The 19,943-nt window shown below is 53.6% G+C and overlaps 1 protein-coding gene across 9 annotated transcripts in view; it reads right to left on the bottom strand.

Annotated features, from left to right (window-relative positions):
• Window positions 1-3,907: 3,907 nt before the first annotated feature.
• Window positions 3,908-19,943, bottom strand: part of SUGP2 (SURP and G-patch domain containing 2) — a 33,653-nt gene continuing 17,617 nt past the window's right edge. For 7 of the 9 annotated variants that reach the window (XR_003518021.1, XR_003518017.1, XR_003518016.1 and 4 more), the window contains 6 exons: window positions 18,738-19,225; window positions 17,559-17,670; window positions 13,050-13,576; window positions 10,909-10,970; window positions 6,588-7,542; window positions 3,908-4,179 (listed from right to left, as the gene is read on the bottom strand). Coding sequence is in view for 2 of the 9 variants with exons in the window: in XM_027583671.1 (XP_027439472.1) it covers window positions 6,588-6,708; window positions 7,406-7,542; window positions 10,909-10,970; window positions 13,050-13,576; window positions 17,559-17,670; window positions 18,738-19,225 (1,447 nt within the window). In the remaining 7 variants the exon portion in view is untranslated. The other 2 variants (XM_027583671.1, XM_027583672.1) reach the window with 2 other exon arrangements.

Genomic DNA, 19,943 nt, shown 5'->3' on the forward strand with positions numbered 1-19,943 from the left:
TCTGCAGTAAATAGTGACTATTCCACCCACAACCCAGCCCGCTTCCCAAAGGAACATCTGTTAATAGGTGGGTGTGGAGTTTTCCAGAATTCGTGACCACGCATTTACAGATTTGAGTTTGTATTTCTATTTCTTTTTTTTAAAGATTTTATTTATTCATGAGAGACAGAGAGAGAGAGAGAGAGAGAGAGAGAGGCAGAGGGAGAAGCAGGCTCCCAAGGAGCAGGGAGCCCGATGCGGGACTCGATCCCAGGACCCCGGGACCATGACCTGAGCCGAAGGCAGACGCTTAACCATCTGAGCCACCCAGGTGCCCTGTATTTCTATTTCTATAGAGTCCAATACAGTATATTAAAATGGTGATGTAAATACTGTAGAAAAGTGGATTTTCAATTAATGGGGCCTCCTTGACTCCTCTAGCTCATACCTCATTATCCAATGTTAAGGACGCAGGAAATGGAGTCCCAGAGGGCGTGGAGCTTGCTCAAGGTCACCTGTTGTTACACCCCCCCCAAGCTGAGACATGACTATGGTCTACCTGTCCATCCCAAGGTGGGTCCCATCTGTAAGGATGGGACTTTAGACATTGAACACACGGTTCACTTGTTCATGGTCCTTTCACTGAACATTCATTCGATGCAGTCCCGTGGAGGAGGCCCCGGCCCGGGTGTGACAGAGCTGGGCAACCTTAGCTCAGGGGCTCAGGGACAGGCCTCCGGAAGCCACAGGGGCAGCCAGGCCTCTGTCTGGAGAGAGCAGGGTGGCAAGTGGGCCTTGGAGGTTGAACGGAGGTCCCACGGGCATGGTGGGGCCTGGGCGCAGGGTGAAGCGTCACCCCCATTGTTGGCCAGCTCGGTGGCTTAGGAGCCTCCTCAATACTTGACATTCATGAGTAGGAACTGATACCTGACTCCGGGGCTCAACTGTAAGTCCCCACCACTGGCTGGAAAGGTTGCTGCCTGCTGCAACACGGTGCCAGTCCCACCCAGATGGGGAAACTAAGGCTGGAGCAGTTGTGGAGATTTGGAAGGCTTCGAAGAACTGGTGCAGCCGGGGGCCAGGCTCTTCCTCTTTCTGGGCCTCAGTTTCCCCATGTGTACAATGGGGGGGCAGCTGGCAGAGTGGTAGCTGGGCAAGAATCTGGCTCCAGCTCCAGCACTGTCACCCTCCCTCCACCCCACAACTCTCCACCCCCCACACATGGGAGTTCCACAATTTACCCCTCTCTGGCTGACCCTAGGCCTCAAACCTTCCTCTAATTAAACGGGGTTAATTTGGGGGTGTGACCCCGCCCTCCAGCTGGCAGGGGAGTGGGGCCTGGGTGCACCGTGACTGGCCTTGGGGATCCTCATGTACAAGGTCTGCTTCCCAGGAGGGGAAACAGGCCTCAAAATGAGGACCAGCCCCTCCTAAACCCTCTCTCTTGTGAGCGGTCCTGGATTACTGCTTTTAACCCTGCAAGCCCAAGGCCTCATTTCCCTGGAAGGCAACCAAGGCTTGGAAAGTCCTACTGCTCACCAGCTGTGGGGAGGGTTGGCTGTGGCCTCCTCCCTGCTGGCCTATCTCTGGCCTTCAAGACCCACCCCTGTGGGTGGGCACCAGACAGTCATTGGACAGAAGGGGACATCAAGACCTAAAGAGACAGGATCCCCTCTGCCCAGGCCAAACAGGGTCACCCGCAGGAAGGTCAAGGTTGGGGGGCTCAGAGTGGGGGAATCTGGAAGAAGCAGAGGGGTGGCAGTCGGGTCCGCATCTGAAACAGAGCATGGGGACTGGGTCTGGAGGGGTCAGGGCCCATGCTCTGTGGTTCAGTCCGCCCTGAGGGCAGAGCCTGCCTCTTCTGGGGACCACGCCCCCCACATCTTGGAGAGACAGGCACAGCTGGAAAAACTGGGGTGCTAACAGGGTCACCCCAAAAAATGCATGGCACAGGAATGCTGTGGAGGGAGACAGTGAGGTGGGGAGATGTCAGGAGCACCCCCTTGGTCCCAGAAGTGCCATTTCTAAGGCTTTATCCACAGAGAGCGCTGGGATGTGGGAGCCAAGGGCTTGGGAACAACTCAAATGCCTCTAGGTGGGCAACTTGACAGTCCATTACATATGCACGTAAATTTTCTGGGGAAAATTTTCAAGTGAAAAAAAGCAACAGGCAGATAAGAATGTGCAGAATTTGCATTTTAAAGGTTACACCTAAAATATACCTGTATATCTACATGTAAGGGATCTGAGATCTGGGAGCTGGGGGTCAGGGAGACATTTTTCCACAGAACATACTTCTGTACCTTTTGCTTTGGGCCAGGTGTTACTTATTCACAAACAGTACTAGAAATTTTTATTCCCGTGAAAAAACCGTGGAGCCCTCCAGTCGCGTGAGGACACAAGTCTCCAGGCAGCATACTGGGTGTCTTATTTTAAGAAGTTTTTATTTGAGATTATTTTATATTTCATTTTTATGTGGGAGTGGAGAGGGGCAACTTCATGCTTTACTCTGCACATATCTGCTTTCATCATTTACAAAGGAAATGTACACGTGTTGCTTGAACGTTCATGTTTGCATGTATTATGGACCCACGTCACGTACATACAGAGCAAAAAAGCTTGCCTTAAAACCACAAGCTGCTTTCAATGTCCAGGGTGCCTTCGGCTTCTCAGGGCCCTGTGAAGGCTTCCAGGAAAGGGTGCTGGGGAGAAGTAAAGGGGAAGGGCCCTCCAGGCCCAGAAAGGCATATTTAGGTCCCAGTCAGCTCTAAACAGCAAGTGAGCAGAGGAAATCTTACCTGCCAAACTAGAAATCCTTCCCAGATTGCAGAACGGAAACAGAGCCTAAGGTCAAAGCCTAGATGGATGTCCCAGGCCGAAGACTCTCACTCCATGTGTCCTCATCTATATGACCTTCACCGGCCCGGGGAAGGTGACAAAAGGAGGTGTCGGCCACTTAGGGGCAGCTGCTGGAAAGCCATTCTGCTCACACCCTACCTCCGGTCTCCCAAGAAGGGGTGGGAGATGAGGTGGGGTAGCTGTGGGTTCTGAACGACTTTCTCAGGGAGGGCGCTGAAGCCCGTGGTCAGACGCTGCCCTCTTGGGCTCTCGGGAAAATGAAGGCAAGAAGAGGTACTTGACTGGCCATAGCTCCCATCGTGGTCAAAGGGGTCCCTGCCACTTCTGAGCGTTCTCCAGCACACAGCAGGGAACACGGAGGCTTGGGTTCCCACATCAGCTCCTAGGGGGCCCCGTTCCATCTGCCCCTAACTGGCCAACAGACACCCCAAACCCTTCCTGGGCCCCCTCCGCCCTGGGTCCAAAAGCAGCCTGGCTCCTCCGCATTGCTCTGTCCTCATGTGGAAGCCCCTGCAGGTCTGGTCCGTGCTTGCTGTAGCCTTTGTCCTCATTCCTTCCCCAAAGGGCCAGAGGATGTCGGTGGAGGAATCAGATGCAGAGTGGGGGCAGCGCACGGGAACAGCAGGGAGCTGTGAAGATGCCCCCCAGGCAGGCCCCTTCAGTCAGCGGGAGGCCTGGGTGGCCCCGGTTTAACGCTTGACAGCTGGAGCCCCAACCCTGGGAGCGGGTAAAGCCTTGAGGGGGGCATTGTCTGCAGTAGGGCAGGTATCCCCGATGCTCTCAAAGGTGGCTTTTATACCCAGCAATAACCCCCCACTCAGAAGAGGACATGCTCATGCCCCAGGGTTGGCACGGGTGCCTACCTGCTCTCTGGCACCCTCCAGGCTTTCCCAGCAACTGAACGGGCCCCCTGGCTGGGGAGATCAGGCAGGAGAGGCCCTGGCAGGCAGAGGGCAAGCCTCGGAGGCCACAGTGTGTCCAACCTGCTTCCCTGGAGGTACTTCAACATCTGTCAAGTGGTCCCCGACCTGCCGCATTTTCAAAACACACCACCAGAGACCATGGGAAATTGGGTTTCCTCTACATTTATTGCAACTGCTAAATGATTAACAACATTCACAACTTCTTAGATTAAAAAAAAAAAGAAAGAAAAGAAAAAACAAACAAAAAACTTCCGTTTTGTAACATCACAAATGTCTTCTAGGTTTTACCAAGGACCAAAAATGCTAAAATTCTCTATATGATTTCCAGTGTTGGAAACAAGCCAGAGACAGTAAGCACCCAAAGTGGCGAGTTAGCACTTTCCGGATGCCTGTTGTCCTCACGGAAGAGACCCTGGAACTAGAATGACAGAAAAGACACTGTGACTTTGACAAGGCTATGCAACCGCACACCGCGCTCGCACGCACACTCCCTGGGAGCAGCCTTTGCCGGAGAGACAAGGGCGAGCGCGGAGGGCCTGTGCGCCCTGGTCCCTGGCCAACAGCTGGCGCGAGGACGCACCACCAGGCTCCGCCCCGGCTCCCGTGACTGCAGCCCCACAGGAAAAGCATCACCTGAGTGCTCACAGGACTTTCCAGGATTAAGAAGGAAGTGTTCCCTTTGACGTGTGCCAAAGGCTCCCAGGGTCAGCTCAAAGTGGGATGTCCCCAGGAGGAAGAGTGGTAGGAGGCTGTGGGGACAGGGCTTATACCCTGGGAATTCTTAAAGCAGTTTACTTTCAGATAAAAGCAGAGAGAGCCAAGAACGAATATACTAGCACAACGTGCATATGATGGTCAGAGCTATCTATGCTGCAGAGAAAGAGCGAGAACCTATTGGGGGAGTCCACATCTTGCTCGGGGCCAATGGGGCACTCTGTCAAAGGCAGTCTGTCAAAGGGGTGTCTGTTGGCTCAGAGTTCCATCCATGCGCTCAACCCACGGCCAACAAGGAAAGTTACTGGAAGGATTAGGAAAGAAAGGAGATGAACCCCTACAGCTGTGGTTCCCCTATACCACACGGCCCCTGCAGGCTGCTTCGACTTTGCTGAGGCACTCCCATCATCGCCCTGGCCATAAAGATCTGCCGGGTGCCCACGCAACAGGAGCAACCAGGGGCAAGGAGAGCCTGGAGGCTCCACCAGATACGAAGAGACACAGCACAGGCCTGTGACGGTGGGTGTGGGCTCCACAAGACAAAGGGAAGATTGGCCAACACGGTAACTCACTGCTGTGCGTCCCCCACCCCGAGCTCACAGTGTCAGCAGGATCCCAAGGTCCCCAGATCTGAGTATGGATTTAAAACTTCCACACTGCTGCTTTATGAGAAAGGCCCGAGACCCCCACGGCCTGAGAACCTCGCACGTAGTTGCAAGGAGGGTGCGCCGGGGGAAGATGAAGGGCAGCCGTCACGCGCCTAGAGACAGCAAGCAGCTGCCGGCCCGCCCCGCTTCTGTTCTGTACAAAGGTCCTGGTAACACAATTCTTCACGCTGCTGCACAGGCCAGAAATGAAGCCTCTTGAAGAGTTTACACCCCCAGCCGTTGGTAGAAGAGACTCCATATGTGGTTTTTTAAGAAAGCAAACTGCAGTTTGTGGATTCTAGGGAGACATGTGAATTTGAGAGAAGTTTCATCAACGTAATGATTCCTCCCCACTGAATACTGCTCTATCATCCTGTCGCTGAACTTCCATTACGTCTCTTGGGAGGCATTTAAGAGCCGAGCCTCCATAAATACCACGTTCGTGGAATCAAGTATCTCTACTTGTTCAAAGACCTCCCGTGCCCAACCCGCAGGCTGTGGACCAGAGCGGACTTCGCTAATACCGAATTACATCCCCTATTTACAGCCTGCAAGCAACGAAAAGCCACCATCTGTCATCATTTTGGCACCAAGTTTGCTAAGAGAGCACCTCTGAGCGCAAGGTTCCCTGCGGCGGGAGACCCGCCCAGAGCTGGTTCCTGAGCACGAACAGGGCACCGGTGCTTCCAAGGGCAGCACCACCTTCCGAGGGGGAAACCAGGAAAGACTTGCAGGGGACTGGCTGCCACAAGCATTTGGAAGAGGGGGAAAGGCAAAAGCAGATCGGAAATGCTGCATTCTTTTTTCCTTTAAGAAGAAGAAAAGCCAGCGTTCGGACCCTCCACACCAGAGCTGCAGAGACGCTCGCCTCTCGTGTACACACCGAACCTACTTGGCCACTGGCTCCAGGGCAGATCCGGGGCAGAGGTGGCGCTTTAAGAGTAATTGCTGCTTCGAGCCTTAGTTTTCTCACCAATGGTTTCATCTATTTAGGGAGAGAACGATTTTGTTCAAAACTGAGTTGGAAATTACAGGTGGGGAAGGCAACTAAAAAGAGAGGAGAAAGAAAGGGATGTTTATATAGGCCCAAGGCCCTAGAGAAGGAAAAGGATTTGAAGATGCTCAGAAAAGGGATGTGGCTAAGCAGCTGGCCCGTGCAGCGCCGGCTTCCAGATCTCCCTCACCCTCGCAGGACACCAGGCCACTCCCAGGGCGGCCTCTGTCCCCAGGACGGTCACGGGCAGTCGAGCCCAGGAGGCCCACACCAAGGCCCACTGGAAGGGGAGGGGTGGGACACATCCACATCCAAACGCTCGTTACCCTCGCGGAATGTTTCCATGGGTGTGTGTGTGGGGGGGGGTTCGTGTGTGGTTCTGGGGGACGGGGAACGCTGATTTTTCTGGAGCCTCTGTCTCTACCCAGCGTGCCGGCCCGGCCGGCACCCCACGCTCTGGCTCCCACGTACCTATTTGCTGGCCCGTTTGTGCCTGTACATCTGCATCATCCTCTGACGGAACACGTCAAATGTGTCTTCCTTGTGCTCCTGCCCGTCAGCACCTAACCCCTCCCCTTCCGACGCAGTGCCCCTAGGAGCAAAATGGAGAGTTAGCCACACCCGAGCGCAGAGCCCGGCCACCAGGGGACTGGAAACGGCACGAGGAGTCAGAGTGGGACAGAGGCACGCGGAACACACAGGAGGGAAAAGGAGAGGGAAAGTGAAGATGATTCACAGCGCGGAACAAGGGGTACTCACCTGCACAGGCGTGCGGACTCTCTGAGGCGCGTGCTCAGAAGCCCGAGTACAGCAGAAAGCCTCCCCCCGCAGGTGCTAAGCTCAGTTTTAAATGAAACGCCTGCTGGATGCTAATGAGGCCTAACAAACTCTGGGCCGCGTCCTCCCACCCTGGCTAGCTGGCGTACGGGTTCTCGGAAAAAGGAAAGTGATTTTTATCGTGACTACCTAGAATTACCACTCAGCTTTTAGGACAATAAGGAATGTGGCTGAAATGCCAGGGCCCAGAAGCCACTTAAATCGTCTGTGTGAGTGCAGCAAGGAGCCTGTATGAACACCTGCATATATAAATGATCTGCTTCTCACCTCACTTGAAGACTCCCTTTGTGAGGAAAAAAAAAACCCTGCCAACTTTAAGCCATGTTTAACAGGAGGGGAGCCAGGAAATCAGGCTGCAGATCAAAGGACTCAGAACCAGAATCCCAAAGATAGCCTCTTCTCCCCGAGCACGCTGCCCATCCCCACCCCGGCCCCAAGCGCCTGCTGCGTACACGCTGACGGGCTCCCTGATGCCCTTCCCACAGGAGCCCAGGCCGTGGCCCTCCTTCCAGCCCATCTTCTGCAGCATCTGGAACCCCAGATTCTTGTCAGTCAGCTTCTGCTGGGCGAAGTCAAAGTCCTTGGGTTTCTGAGGGAAGACAAGATTATGGCAAGTGGTTTGCAGCAAAGTGCCCGGAGCAAGGGTCTGCCCATGCTGCACCTGACACAGTCCAGTACCCCCACCCCCCAACTGTCTCCAATTCCTCAGACACCGAGACGAAGCCATGGGCTGCTTCCTAGTTCCCGGCAACATTCCCTGGGTAGGCTGGGGCTTCTAAAAGTGGGGAGTAGGGGCGCTTGGGTGGATCAGTCGTTAAGCATCTGCCTTTAGCTCAGGTCATGATCCCAGGGTCCTGGGATGGAGTCCCACATTGGGCTCTCTGCTCAGTGGGGAGCCTGCTTCTCCCTCTCCCACTCCCCCTGCTTGTGTTCCCTCTCTCACTGCGTGTCTCTCACAGCCAAATAAATAAAATTTAAAAAAAAAAAAAAGGTGGGGAATAAAGAGATGCCCCCACAGAACCACGCCAGACCAGCCTCTCAGGCCCCAGTGTGACCACTCCCACCGTGGTGCTAAGACCATGAGGAAAACCCTATGAGGGGCTGGGGGGTCTTGGGGCCAAGGGGTTAGCAGGAAGAGCCCTAAGCGGTGGTGACCTGTGATGACCAGAGGGTACACCCTAGGCTGGGGGTAACCAGGGCACAGGCTTGAGGCAGGAAGGCCCCTGGTGTGCAGGAGTCAGATGGGAGGCGGGGCTGACGCAGGGCGGGGCTGAACAGGCCATTAAACTGCCGTAGAGAGAGATTGTGTGAAAAACTGGCTTGCAGGATCCTCCCTACTCCCCCACTCCATTTGGAACAAGCCTATGGGCTTCCAGAACTCTGAGCAGTGACCCCATCCTGGAAGCCTCTCTGGCTGCCCTCAGACGTTGCTCAGCAAACCTGAATGACTTGTCTGTCTATCCAGCTGCCCCTTCCCAGGTCTGGGAGCTCCCCATGGGCAGAGACTGGGTTTTACTAGGATTCTGGGGTCCACGTCTAGCACAAAGCAGACCTCACTGAGAGCTGGTATAGCTGGGAAGACCCTCCAGGTAGAGAGGAGCAAGAAGCCCTGGATAACACACGGGCTTAGAACCGGCTGTGGAAGATAGGGTTAAAAGGCCTGGGGGGGGCCTCTGGAGAGCCTGCCCAGTGTGAGCAGAAACTATATCCATTTATGGGGAGCCTGGGTGGCTCAGTCAGTTAAGTGTCTGCCTTCAGCTCAGGTCATGATCCCAGGGTCCTAGGATGAAGCCCCACATCAGGCTCCCTGCTCAACGGGGAGCCTGCTTCTCCCTTTCCCTCTGCCTGCCGCTTCCCTTGCTTATGTGCGCATGCTCTCTGTCAAATAAATAAATAAAATCTTAAAAACAGAAACAAAATATTTCTATTTACTCATGCATATTCATCAGTACCCTATGTCCTTACCACCTGAGCCTATTTTTTTTTTTTTTTTTTTTTTAAAGATTTTATTTATTTATTTGAGAGAGAGAGAGAGAGAGAATGAGAGATAGAGAGCACGAGAGGGAACAGGGTCAGAGAGAGAAGCAGACTCCCTGCTGAGCACGGAGCCCGACGTGGGACTCGATCCCGGGACTCCAGGATCATGACCCGAGCTGAAGGCAGTCGCTCAACCAACTGAGCCACCCAGGCGCCCCTGAGCCTATTTTTAAAAGACATTTACTAAACACCAAGGACAGCCTGGGTAGGCTGAGAAGGCCGCATATACTTCTGGGGAAAGGGCTCCTCCATCCTGATCAAGGCAGCTCGTGCTGGGGGGTAATGGTGAGGGTCTGAGGATCTGAGCAGGGAACAAGTGTGGGAGGGGAAGTGGGTGGGGAAGGCAAGGAAAAGGCTGGCCACAGGTCCCCAAAGGGCAGATCTGCACCCCTCCGGGAAAGCTGCTTAGCTGGAGAAAGCTGGAAGCTCTCGGCCTACAGTCACCTCATGGAGAGACTGGAGCTCGCAGGACACGGCTGCACAGCCAGTTAACATGCATTTAGTTTCATTTGTAAGGCACCTCTGAACCACAGGGTAGGCGAGACTGCCCCATGTCACAGATGTACAAATGGAGACTCAGGAGTTACATACCAAGATTAGGTGGCCAGGATGAGACTGAGCCCGGCTGCCCCCTCACCCAGATCACCAGACGGGTAGCCGGGTGCCAGCACAAATTCAAACTGAGCACATCAGTTAGGACCACGAGCTTTGGGCCCAGGCAAATTCCCACTCCCTGCTGTAACTGGGCATACGCCGACCCCTCCTCTAGCCACTGAGACCGACAGTGTACTTGAATAGTCTACCACACAGGCTTTCCTCACCACGCCACACCAGCAGAGACCTCACCTGGTTCCCGGCTCACTTCCCTGACCTCTAAGGAGCTGGGATGTCCCCACATATGTCCTAGGTGACCTCGCCCAGCCTTACCTGTCCCCACATGTCCACCTAGCTGTCTGGAGAGCACCCCATCTCCCTGATGACCTGCCCGCCCCCCCGCCCCCCACAGGGTCTCTCCATTTCAGTCAGTGGCAGCTCCGTCCTCCCAACTGCCCGGGCAGACAACCATGGAGGTGCCCTGGACTCGGCTTGGCTATTCCACACGCAGTCCATCGGCAAGTCCCAGTGACTGCGTCCTCACCCTCCCGGCCCCTGGCTCTCCTCAGCGCCCCCCGGCCGACAGGCTGCTCTCAGCACTGCAGCCACAGCAGCCACGTCTTCCCCCCAAATTACCACCACGGGCCTCCCCCAGAGAAGGAGCCTCACTGCTGTCTACAGGCCCTATATGACCCAGGCCTCACTGCCTTTATTTCCTCATCTCCCCAGCCCCGTGTGGGTGCCACAGAGGGCTACCTGTTGACACAAGACCACCCTGGGGCCTCTCCCAGGCCTCTCTGAATAAATGGCACCCCCAACCCCACATTATTCCCCATTTCCCTTCAACCTGCTTCTCCGTACCCAGAGCACACGGGCCACCAGAGTCTCACACAAACCTGTCCCTGTTGGCCGTGCTTGCTGCTGCCTCCCGGTGGGCAGACGGGGCCCCGCACAGAGGAAGTGCGCGCGCACGCGCACCCGCCCACGCACTGCCTTGGCTTACTAGGGAGTTAGCGTGCTCTTTAACCATAATTACAGGCCACTAAATCTGAACTTCTCAAGGGCCAGGACATCGCCTCGTCCGCCTCTCCCAACACACTGAGTGTATCAGCCCTCACCCATTTGTTAAATAAACTAATTATAACCCTCCTGCGCTTCAGGCAATGGAAAACAGTTTCAAGAAATCCCTGAGAAGAAAGGCTGTTTGTTATGCTTTGTACATTGCGCCGGTCTGAAGTACGAGTGTAGTTACAAGCCACAGCGTCCTTTAAAACTCCGGCAAATTCCAACTGACTATGCCACGCGTGAGAACTGTCATGCTCACCTTCTTTTTGGACACGGGACGACCCCGAGGTCTGTCGTAGGCGATGCGAACTGGTTCATGAACTGGAAAACACAAGAAACATATTCGTACACATACACATCACTCAGAAGATGCGAGTGCTGCAGTTTAGGCTCAGCCAAAGGAAGGGAGCCACTGCCCCTTCAGCCTGCTGGCCTGCCTCTCAGGAATCATGGGCCCGCGGGCACAGAGGCGGGAACACCAAGGCCCAACTGAGGGCTGCTCGGTGGGGAAGAGTCTCCTTTAACGTAGGACTTCCCACGTGTATGACGAAGGGCTCAATGCATGGATAGTCTTTTCCATGACTGCAAGAACTGGTTTTGTTTCAATAAACTATCTGCAATCTCCTGCCCTCCTAGTGTCTCTGCAACTGTTGCACTGATCGTTAAAGTCCGCAGAGAATTTTCCAGTAAAGCAACCATGCTTCTCATACAGAGCACTGAATCACATTACAGCTTTATTTTTGATGAAGGAGAGATAAGCAAGGGCCGGTGTTTTTCCTCATCAACCACCCAAGGAACCCAGAGCTTCCAAAATAGAAGGAGCTCCATTTCTCCCCCTCGCGGGACATGAGGCATTCGGAGAGGCTGCCGCCATCAGCAGGAAGTTGTGAAGGACGTCCGAATTGGGTACAACAGCTGGCAACCCGTGATAACGCCAAGGGTCCCAGACACAAACCGTCAGCAGGGGACTGTTCCATCAGCAGGGGAAACTGAACTGATGCTCAGTTCCGTCACAGGACTGTTCCGTCAGCAGGGGAAACTGAACTGATGCTCCTGGGGGTGAGTGTGACACTGTCAACAATGTAGAGCACCCACGTGACACTAGACCGGGCACGGTTCGCCACAGGCACCTCACAGGAAGGTATGGCGGCAGGAACCAAAGCCCAGGCCTGGCTTTGTGGAGACACGGCGGGGGGGGGGGGGGTGCGGCACGAGGAATAACCTGGGCCATGGCTGGCCGTCAAGAGGCCGCACATGATGCCATTCTGCCTACTGACAGTCTAGAAAATTTCGGCAGAACCATGAGGCCAGAAAATGGGGAGGGGACCTCAGAGAGACACGGATGTTTCTGGAGAAAGGCTCCAGCTCCACTGCACTGGAGGAATTCATGCCTGTACACGATTGCCAAAACTCCTTCAACTGTCCCCCCCTTAAAAAGGATGCGTGTTGGGCGCCTGGGTGGCTCAGATGGTTAAGCGTCTGCCTTCGGCTCAGGTCATGATCCCAGGGTCCTGGGATCGAGTCCCGCATCAGGCTCCCTGCTCCTTGGGAGCCTGCTTCTCCCTCTGCCTCTCTCTCTCTCTCTCTCTCTCTCTGTCTCTCATGAATAAATAAATAAAATCTTTAAAAAAAAAAAAAAAAAAAAAAAAAAAAAAAAAGGATGCGTGTTACTGCTGTTAAATGGTAGCTCAAGAATCTTAACCCTCCCCACAGAAGAAGAGGGGATGACCTCCCATGGCCCAGGCAGCGGAGCACAGAGCACGTGGCTCCCACTAACCACTGCCCAAGACCAGTGCCACCTGTGTCCTCCTTCCTCGTCATCACTAAGCAGGCATCAGTGCCCCGGGCCTTCCAGGGGCTCAGAAGGCTGGGTCCTCCCCAAGGTCACGGGCGGGAAACTGCGGAGATGACCAAGGCCCGTGCCCTCCACAGCCGGGGCTCCTCCACTGGACCATGAGCAATGACGGAAACACCAAGCAGCATCTGATCCTAACACGCGGCCGCTACACTGACGCAGCGGCGCGTCCTCTGACTGCCAGCCTCACACCAGCCGGCGATGTGAGCTTCACGGAACATGTGGGAGTGGTATGCAAAACCACCGGAACTAGTTCAGGTTAAAAACACAAGACCGAAGAATCTCATGTTCTGTTGGCCCTGGAGGGATTTGGGAGGTAACATCCGGGTTGGTAGGTGTAATCAGAGGCGGGAAGGGGGACAGGGACTGGCTGGTCATCTTGTGGCTAAGCGTGGGCTAAGGGCCAGTAAATTCTTCCATACAGTCAGGTGACATCAGCTGGTCTCCACAACTTTTCCTGGTCCACAACTGAGCAGCACGGTTCCTCCTTCAGCGCTAAACAGAAGCCCATGCTAGGGAAGCCATGATGAATGTCGGGCACTCACCTTTGGGCTCCTGGATGAGGCACAGCCTCTTGGGAGCTGGAATCATGCCAACCTTTAAGGACTTGCTGCTGACCCTCTTCCGGGGGAAGCAGGCCCCCGAGGAGGCCTGTGACAGGGCAGGTGCACCAGGTGGGCCATCTTCGGCCGCCTCGCTCGGGAGGCCATCGGTGGGGGGGCTGCCCTCAGAGCCCTCGGACTTGGCCGCCCCTCCTGCTGACCTGGAGGCCCCTCTAGGAGTGGCGCCCTCTTCGCCCCCCTCCTCTTCCTCCTCCTCCTCCTCGTCCTCCTCCTCCTCCTCGTCCTCCTCAGGCACCACCTCCGGGCTCTCCAGCTCAGCCTCGTGCTGCGGGGGCTCATCTTCAAACTCTCCTTCCCCTTCCATGGGATCAAGGGGGCTTTCCTGAGAATCACCGCTCTCACCGGCGTGGAGGTTCAGTGGAGAGGATGTAAAACAAATCGATGGGCATAACTCAAACACTTTCTTTCGATAGAACTTGAAGGCTGAACTGTTTTGGTCATGCAGAAACCTGGGACGAGGATGAAAGACACTGGTGAATCAGAGAGTCCTCTGAACATTCACATTTACTAAATTAGCCGGAAGAGATCCAACAAAGCTGGGAGTGGAACCGAGGAACAAATAACCTGACCTCTTCCTACCAACTATGGCTGATGGTGCAGCTTCACAATGAGACAGAGAAGTCCGAGGAGTAGCAGCCATTTAACAAAGGAGCCAGAACGTTAAGAAGCCCCATTGCTTTTCCGGGGAGGGAGGCAGAGGAACAAGGTATGCAGAAATGACCAAGGAATGTGCTGGAAAAAGCTCCAACACTGCAGCCAGAGATCTAACCTGGCCCTCTCCTCATCCCCTTCTAGTCTGTCACCAGCCACTCTGGGACTCCCGTGCGCTCAGTGTAACTGCCTGGTTCCTCTCACACTGCCAGGTAGGAGACCGAGGAAGGCGCGTCCCTTCTGCCCCTCATTCTACAGTGAAGCTGAGTCAACGTGGTGGCAATACTGCCTCTCAGAACCTCAGAGTCCCATGGCCACCTTGACCCAAGGCTGTGGCTAGTGTGAGAAACTGAAAACATGCACAAAGACGCAAAATACACTTGGACCCAAGGAAAGAAGCCCTTGTTCTTGGCCAGAATAACAACCTCATAACAATGTCAATTCTTCCCTAATTAAAATATTAATGCATAAGCCTATCTCAATAAGTGCATCTTTTTTTTTCTAGGTTTGAACATGACTCTAGACTTCATAGAGAAAAATAAATATGTAAGGGTATTTGGGAGAACTCTAAACAAAATCTGTGAAGGGTTCTGGCCTTATCAGGTATTACAAGGTGTATGAAGCCTCTACAGTCACAACAGTGTGGTACCAGTCCTTGGACACATGGATAGAAACACCAAGACAAAGGCCAGAAACACGGTATCTGATGAAGTCAGGTATACAGATTGCTTAAAAATAAAAACTTAAAAAAAAAAGACCTATTTAAGTAATCTCTACACCCAGTATGGGGCTCCAATTCATAACCCCAAGATCAAGAGTTGTATGCCTTTCCGACTGAGCCTCTCAGGCACCCCCAAAATAAAAATCTTCAAAAAAAAAAAAAATTGAGAAAGAAGAAGTCCAAAAAACCCAATAAGAAAAAAGGGCAAAGATTGAGAACTTGAGCCCTCCAAAAGACAGCCAGAATGAGAAAACCAGTCATAGACCAGGAGAAAGTATCTGCAAATCATACATCTGACAAAGGACTCCTATAAAGAAGGTATAACAAACCCTCAAAATTGATTAATAAGTAAATAAATGACCCAATCAAAAGATGGACCCAAGATCCAAATGGACACTTAAGTATGGGAAGCACACAAGTATACTAGAAGACACTCAGCACCATTTAGTCCTTGGAGAAATGAGGACCACAGTGCAACACCGCCCCCCCACCCTGCAATGGGATGCTAACATGAAAAAGCTGACACCAGCAAGTGCTGTGTGGGGTTGGAACTGGAACTCTCGTCCAGGCTGCTAAAAATGCAAAACGGTGCTACCACTTGGAAAGGCAGCTTGGCAGTTTCTTCAAAAGTTAACAGTGGGCCCACCATGGAGCCAGGCTTTTCTCTCCTTGGTATTTCCTGGAAAGAGATAAAGACCTTATCCACAACAGCTCACAGCAGCTTTGCCTATAATCGCCCCACACTGGAAACATCTTAATGCCATCAACAGGTGACGGGTAAACAACTGGTCCAGCCACACAGTGGGACAAACTCAGCAGCAAAGAAGAATGAACTGGGGATACACGCAACAAACATGGCTGAATCCGAGTAACTGTGCTGAATAAAGGGGCCAGACAAAAAGCAAGAAAAAGCTGCATTTACACAAAATTCAAAAAAATGCAAACTATTTACAACAAAGTTTTAAAGGACAAACCTTGTTTTAAGAGACAGATGAAGAGTTCACATGAAAATACAGGACACAAATTTATGAAAAGATGTTCAATTTCACTCATGAGAAAAATGAAAACTAAAATTTCATGGTGGAAATGAGAAATTTCTCATGAATCCTACTGACTCTAAGGCACGCCAAAGGTGAGGGATGGGGACAGGTACTCTGGACACTGCTTTGGGATGCGCCCTCGGGGAGGGGTATTTCCATTATTTAACAAAATTACATGTGCAATGACCTTGGACCCCACAGTCCCCCTTCTGGAAGATACATGAAGATTCTCTCCACAGAGTCATTGTGCGTGAGGCCACTGATGGGGCTGTAAGAACCACGTGGATGCCAATAGCTGGGGAGTGACCCTGAGGCGGCCGCACGTGGAGAACGACAGAGGACAAGACGAGGGGACAGGTGGGACAGGCACAGGGGACTTGTGGGGAGGTGGTGAAGGGAAGAAAGCAAGGTGCAAAAGTGTCTATCACATAAAAAAGGTACGTGTAAAAACAAAAGGGGAAATGCACATACCCACTAGAACGGAATGAAATGGTTTCCTGTTGATGGGTGAGGGGATTCCCACTCAGACTTCTCTGAGCCTACCTTTTGTAATTTTTACTTTAGAACCATGCAAATGCTGATAGAAAAAAACAGCCCTAAAACGGAATCTCTGTAGAAAAAATGAACCTGACTATACGTCAAATCGATGACATAACCACACACAAAAACGGAATCAACTCAAACAGCGTTAGCGGTATACTTTTTCTAAAGAAAAAAACACAAAGTCACCTTGACCTTTATTAAATACGTGTGGTGTTGGATGCAGTCATTCTCAAACTGCTCTATGAGCACTGCGCGGGGGGACAGAGTGAATCACTCCACCTAATGTTGCTGTACAATAATGGGGGACTCTGTGTGGGGAGGGAACAGAAAAGGCTGTCAGAAACGGTAACGAATAAACCCAAACCACGGCAGTGCCAGGATAATGCAGAATTCTCCTGGGGGGGGGGGGGGACAACAAAAAACCCACAACCGATGAAATGCTCCTGGCTGCCCTTAGCGGAGCTGTCCCCCTCACCGGGTCTGCCCAACTCTTGAGGCGTGCTAGGCGCAGCTGGCCCCAAGGTCACCAGGCCTGTGAAAGGCAGAACTGGGCTGAGCCCCCATGAAGCCGTCAGTGCTCCCCAAGGCTGATCTGGGTCTCACAGGAAGCAGGAGGCATGCCCAGTGCAGAACCTACTCAAGGTCCCCAACAAGCTGGAAGAACATGCTGGGTCACACTACTGGGTCCCAGAAATGCTCTAAGACATGTGTAGTTTTCAACCATAGTCTTAATTAGGCATGGCTCTCCAGCATGGTAGGAGCAGGGCAAGGGTCCAGAGTTCCCAGCCAACAGGAGGATACAATTTACACAGCATGGGAACCCCACCTGGTTATGGCTCAGTATCAGGAATACGGGGCTCCCAGGTAGCCTTGCCCTAAAGGAGGTGAACCTGTGCCCCACAAGGCAGAGCAGGCTCCTGGTTCTGTCACCTGCAGGCTGTGTGGTGTTGACTAGGCACCCCATCTGAGGAACGGCAAGGGTAACAGCACCCCCTCCTGGCAAAAGGATGCCAGGCCCCCACTATATGGAAGTGCTTGCTGCCCACAGCTGGACCAGGACCCCATCCATCACTGGTGACCGGAGCACTGGTGTGACCAGGGACAGTGCCCCACCCTCCTCCTCCCACTACCCCACACCACTTGGCCTCTGCAAAGGTTCTAGGGAACCGACTAGGCTCTCTGGCTGGGTGCTCTCTCCCCCTTCCCCTGATCAAAGCCCACTTGACCTTCAAATACAGCTTAAACTTCCCTCCAGGGCAGGTTTTTTCTGATGCCCCAGATGAGGGCAGCACTGCCCAACACCCCTAAGCAGACACTTCCCCCTCACAGCCCTGAGCGTGGCAGAAGTGAAGCCATGACTTTTCCTCAGGTGCCTCCTGGGGCAGAAGTGTGTCTGCCAGGCCACCCCACAGGCTCTCTCTCAGGACACTCATAGAGTAAACACACTCAAATTCAAAGGGCACGATGGCTACATACCACAAGTCAGGGTTGTCAGTGCTGTTTTCTATGCTGAACTGTTCAATCTCTGGTCCCACCTGAGCAACAAATCTGGCCAGTTTCTCTGCAGTTTCCATGGTCTTCGTGTCAACTACAAAACAAAGTGACTGTCACATGTCAGTTCTGAGCGGCTGCTTCCAATTTCAACTTTAGGGGTGGTGGTTAGGGAGACTAATTATAAAGACAGCCCCTCATGTCCCCTCACTGCATCCTTGCCCTTTGCCATGGGACTCTGTAGCTCTGTCCAGCAGAGGGAGATTCTCTTCTCTCCCCCCAAAACTGGGGCTGGCCCTGGGACTCATGCTGACTGACAAGGTGGCATCAGTGTGGAACCCGGGCTTCGGAGGCCTTGAGCACCTCCGCTGCCCTCCTGGAGGCCGAACCCTGACTGTCAGGTGAACAAATCCAGGCTGGCTGCTAGGGGGTGATAGGCATGTGGCCCAGACATCCCTGTTACCTCAGCCGATGGCCCCACACAACCAGCTGCTGCCTACAAACACACGGGTGGGCCCAGCCCAGTTCAGCTGACTTGGAGCACTGGATACTCCCTTGGAAGGCACAGCTCAGAATGGCTCCTTACACAGCAAAAGCTAGAGAATGTAGCATTGGTGGAGACTTTGTTTCCCCTCTCCATCCCCACCTAGTGCTAAGTGCAAACTACTGGTCTGGTCGGGGGCAGGCCTGTCATAGAGAAAAGGTAATGGCCAGAAAAAACTGCAGGTCAGCTAATCCTAAGGAAGGAAACAGAGACCTTGGGAAAGAAAAGGCAGAACGAGAGATGAGGGCAGCCCTACAGAAGGTAAAGAGGGGCAAGAACAGAGTGAGAAATGGATGGAGGCACTCAAAGCCCCAAGCTTTGAGGTTATGCCCAGGGTATAACCAGGTGGCCAGGAGGAGGACCTGGCAGGGGAACACGGTGAGTCAGCTCGACCCCTGGACAGGAGGAAGCTGGCTACAGGACTAGAGGGCCAGCCCCTCTAGGAAGTTAAGAGGAGAGTGCCTCCACGTGCACCTGTCCTGGCCAGGTCCCTGTTGCTCCTGCCTGCTGCACAGATGGCTCAGACCACCCAGGTTTCCCACCCCCAACCCTGAGGGACCCCTGGAGGTTGGAGAGTCAGGGCTGGGGCCCAGAAGAGGGGGACGGGAGTGAGCACCCACCGTCAGCAGATGGGCAGGGAGAGGAGGTCTGAGGGGCTTCAGAGACTTCCACTGCTGCTGGCTTGGGGGATGGGCCCGAGGCTTCTGGGCTGGGGTCCCCAGGAGAGGGTCCGGCCAGGTCAGGCGGGCAGTCCTTGGCAGTTTCATTTCCATCTGGCTGGGACAGCTTTCCCTGCAATGAACCTGGAGGCTGCCGGCCATGGTGTTTCAGTCTGGTGCCTGAGGAGAGGAGGGTCTGGGTTCCAGTGGTTGCTCTCCTCACCTTCCAGCCCCGGAGCCCTTGGGTGCGGAGCAGCCCCCGCCGCCGGCCTGGGAGGAGCCTCTTCTTGAGGCTCCGGATCGCCCGAGCATACAGCATGGCCCGGACAGCACACTCTGCTGCTGTCGGCTTTTGATCTGCTCCTGACAAGGTGTGGCTCATCCGCTGCATTTCTGCCAGCTTCAGTTTGTAATATTTGTATTCCAGACTACTGTCATCAGACAAAAACCTACGTAACAAAACAGGCACAGAAGAACATTGGTTAAAACAATACCACGTACCGAATTGTTGCTACGATCCCATTTCTCACACCCTTTCCAAGTGGCAGCCTCCCTGCCATCTGAGAGGCTCTGATCCATGGACCACCCAGGTCCCCTCCTGCCCACAGTAACTGCAAGGCAGTGGCAGCTCTGATCCAACACCGGTCAGTTTCTACTTGGGTTTCACAATCCCCAGCGGTGAAGGTGCTCACAACTCCTAGTAGCCTCGTAACATAATCACTCTGGAGCCACAGAGACACTGCCACTCTGTCGCTTGTGGGTGCCATTTTTGGGAGGTGACACCCTTCAAAGAGCCCAGTGATGCAGAGTACTCAGAGACCCTGGCTTCAACTGCACCACCAAGGCCAGAGTGCCATGGCTGTGAAATCAGGTGTCAGAGTCATATCCAGAACAGTACAGAGGCGCCTGGATGGCTCAGTCAGTGGAGTGTCTTGCCTTCAGCTCAGGTCAGGATCCCGGGGTCCTAGGATCAAAACCCCACTGGGCTCCCTGCTCAGTGGGGAAGCCTGCTTCTCCCTCTCCCTGCCGCTCCCCCTGCTTGTGCACGCTCTGTCAAACGAATAAATAAATAAAATCTTTAAAAAAAGACAAAAAAAACAGTATAGGAAAGAGGAGGTTGAGTCCCGAGTGCCGACACAGAAAGACATCCACGATACAGCCAGAGAG

The sequence above is a fragment of the Zalophus californianus genome, chromosome 1 (assembly GCF_009762305.2).
Source record: "Zalophus californianus isolate mZalCal1 chromosome 1, mZalCal1.pri.v2, whole genome shotgun sequence".
NCBI lineage: Eukaryota > Metazoa > Chordata > Mammalia > Carnivora > Otariidae > Zalophus > Zalophus californianus.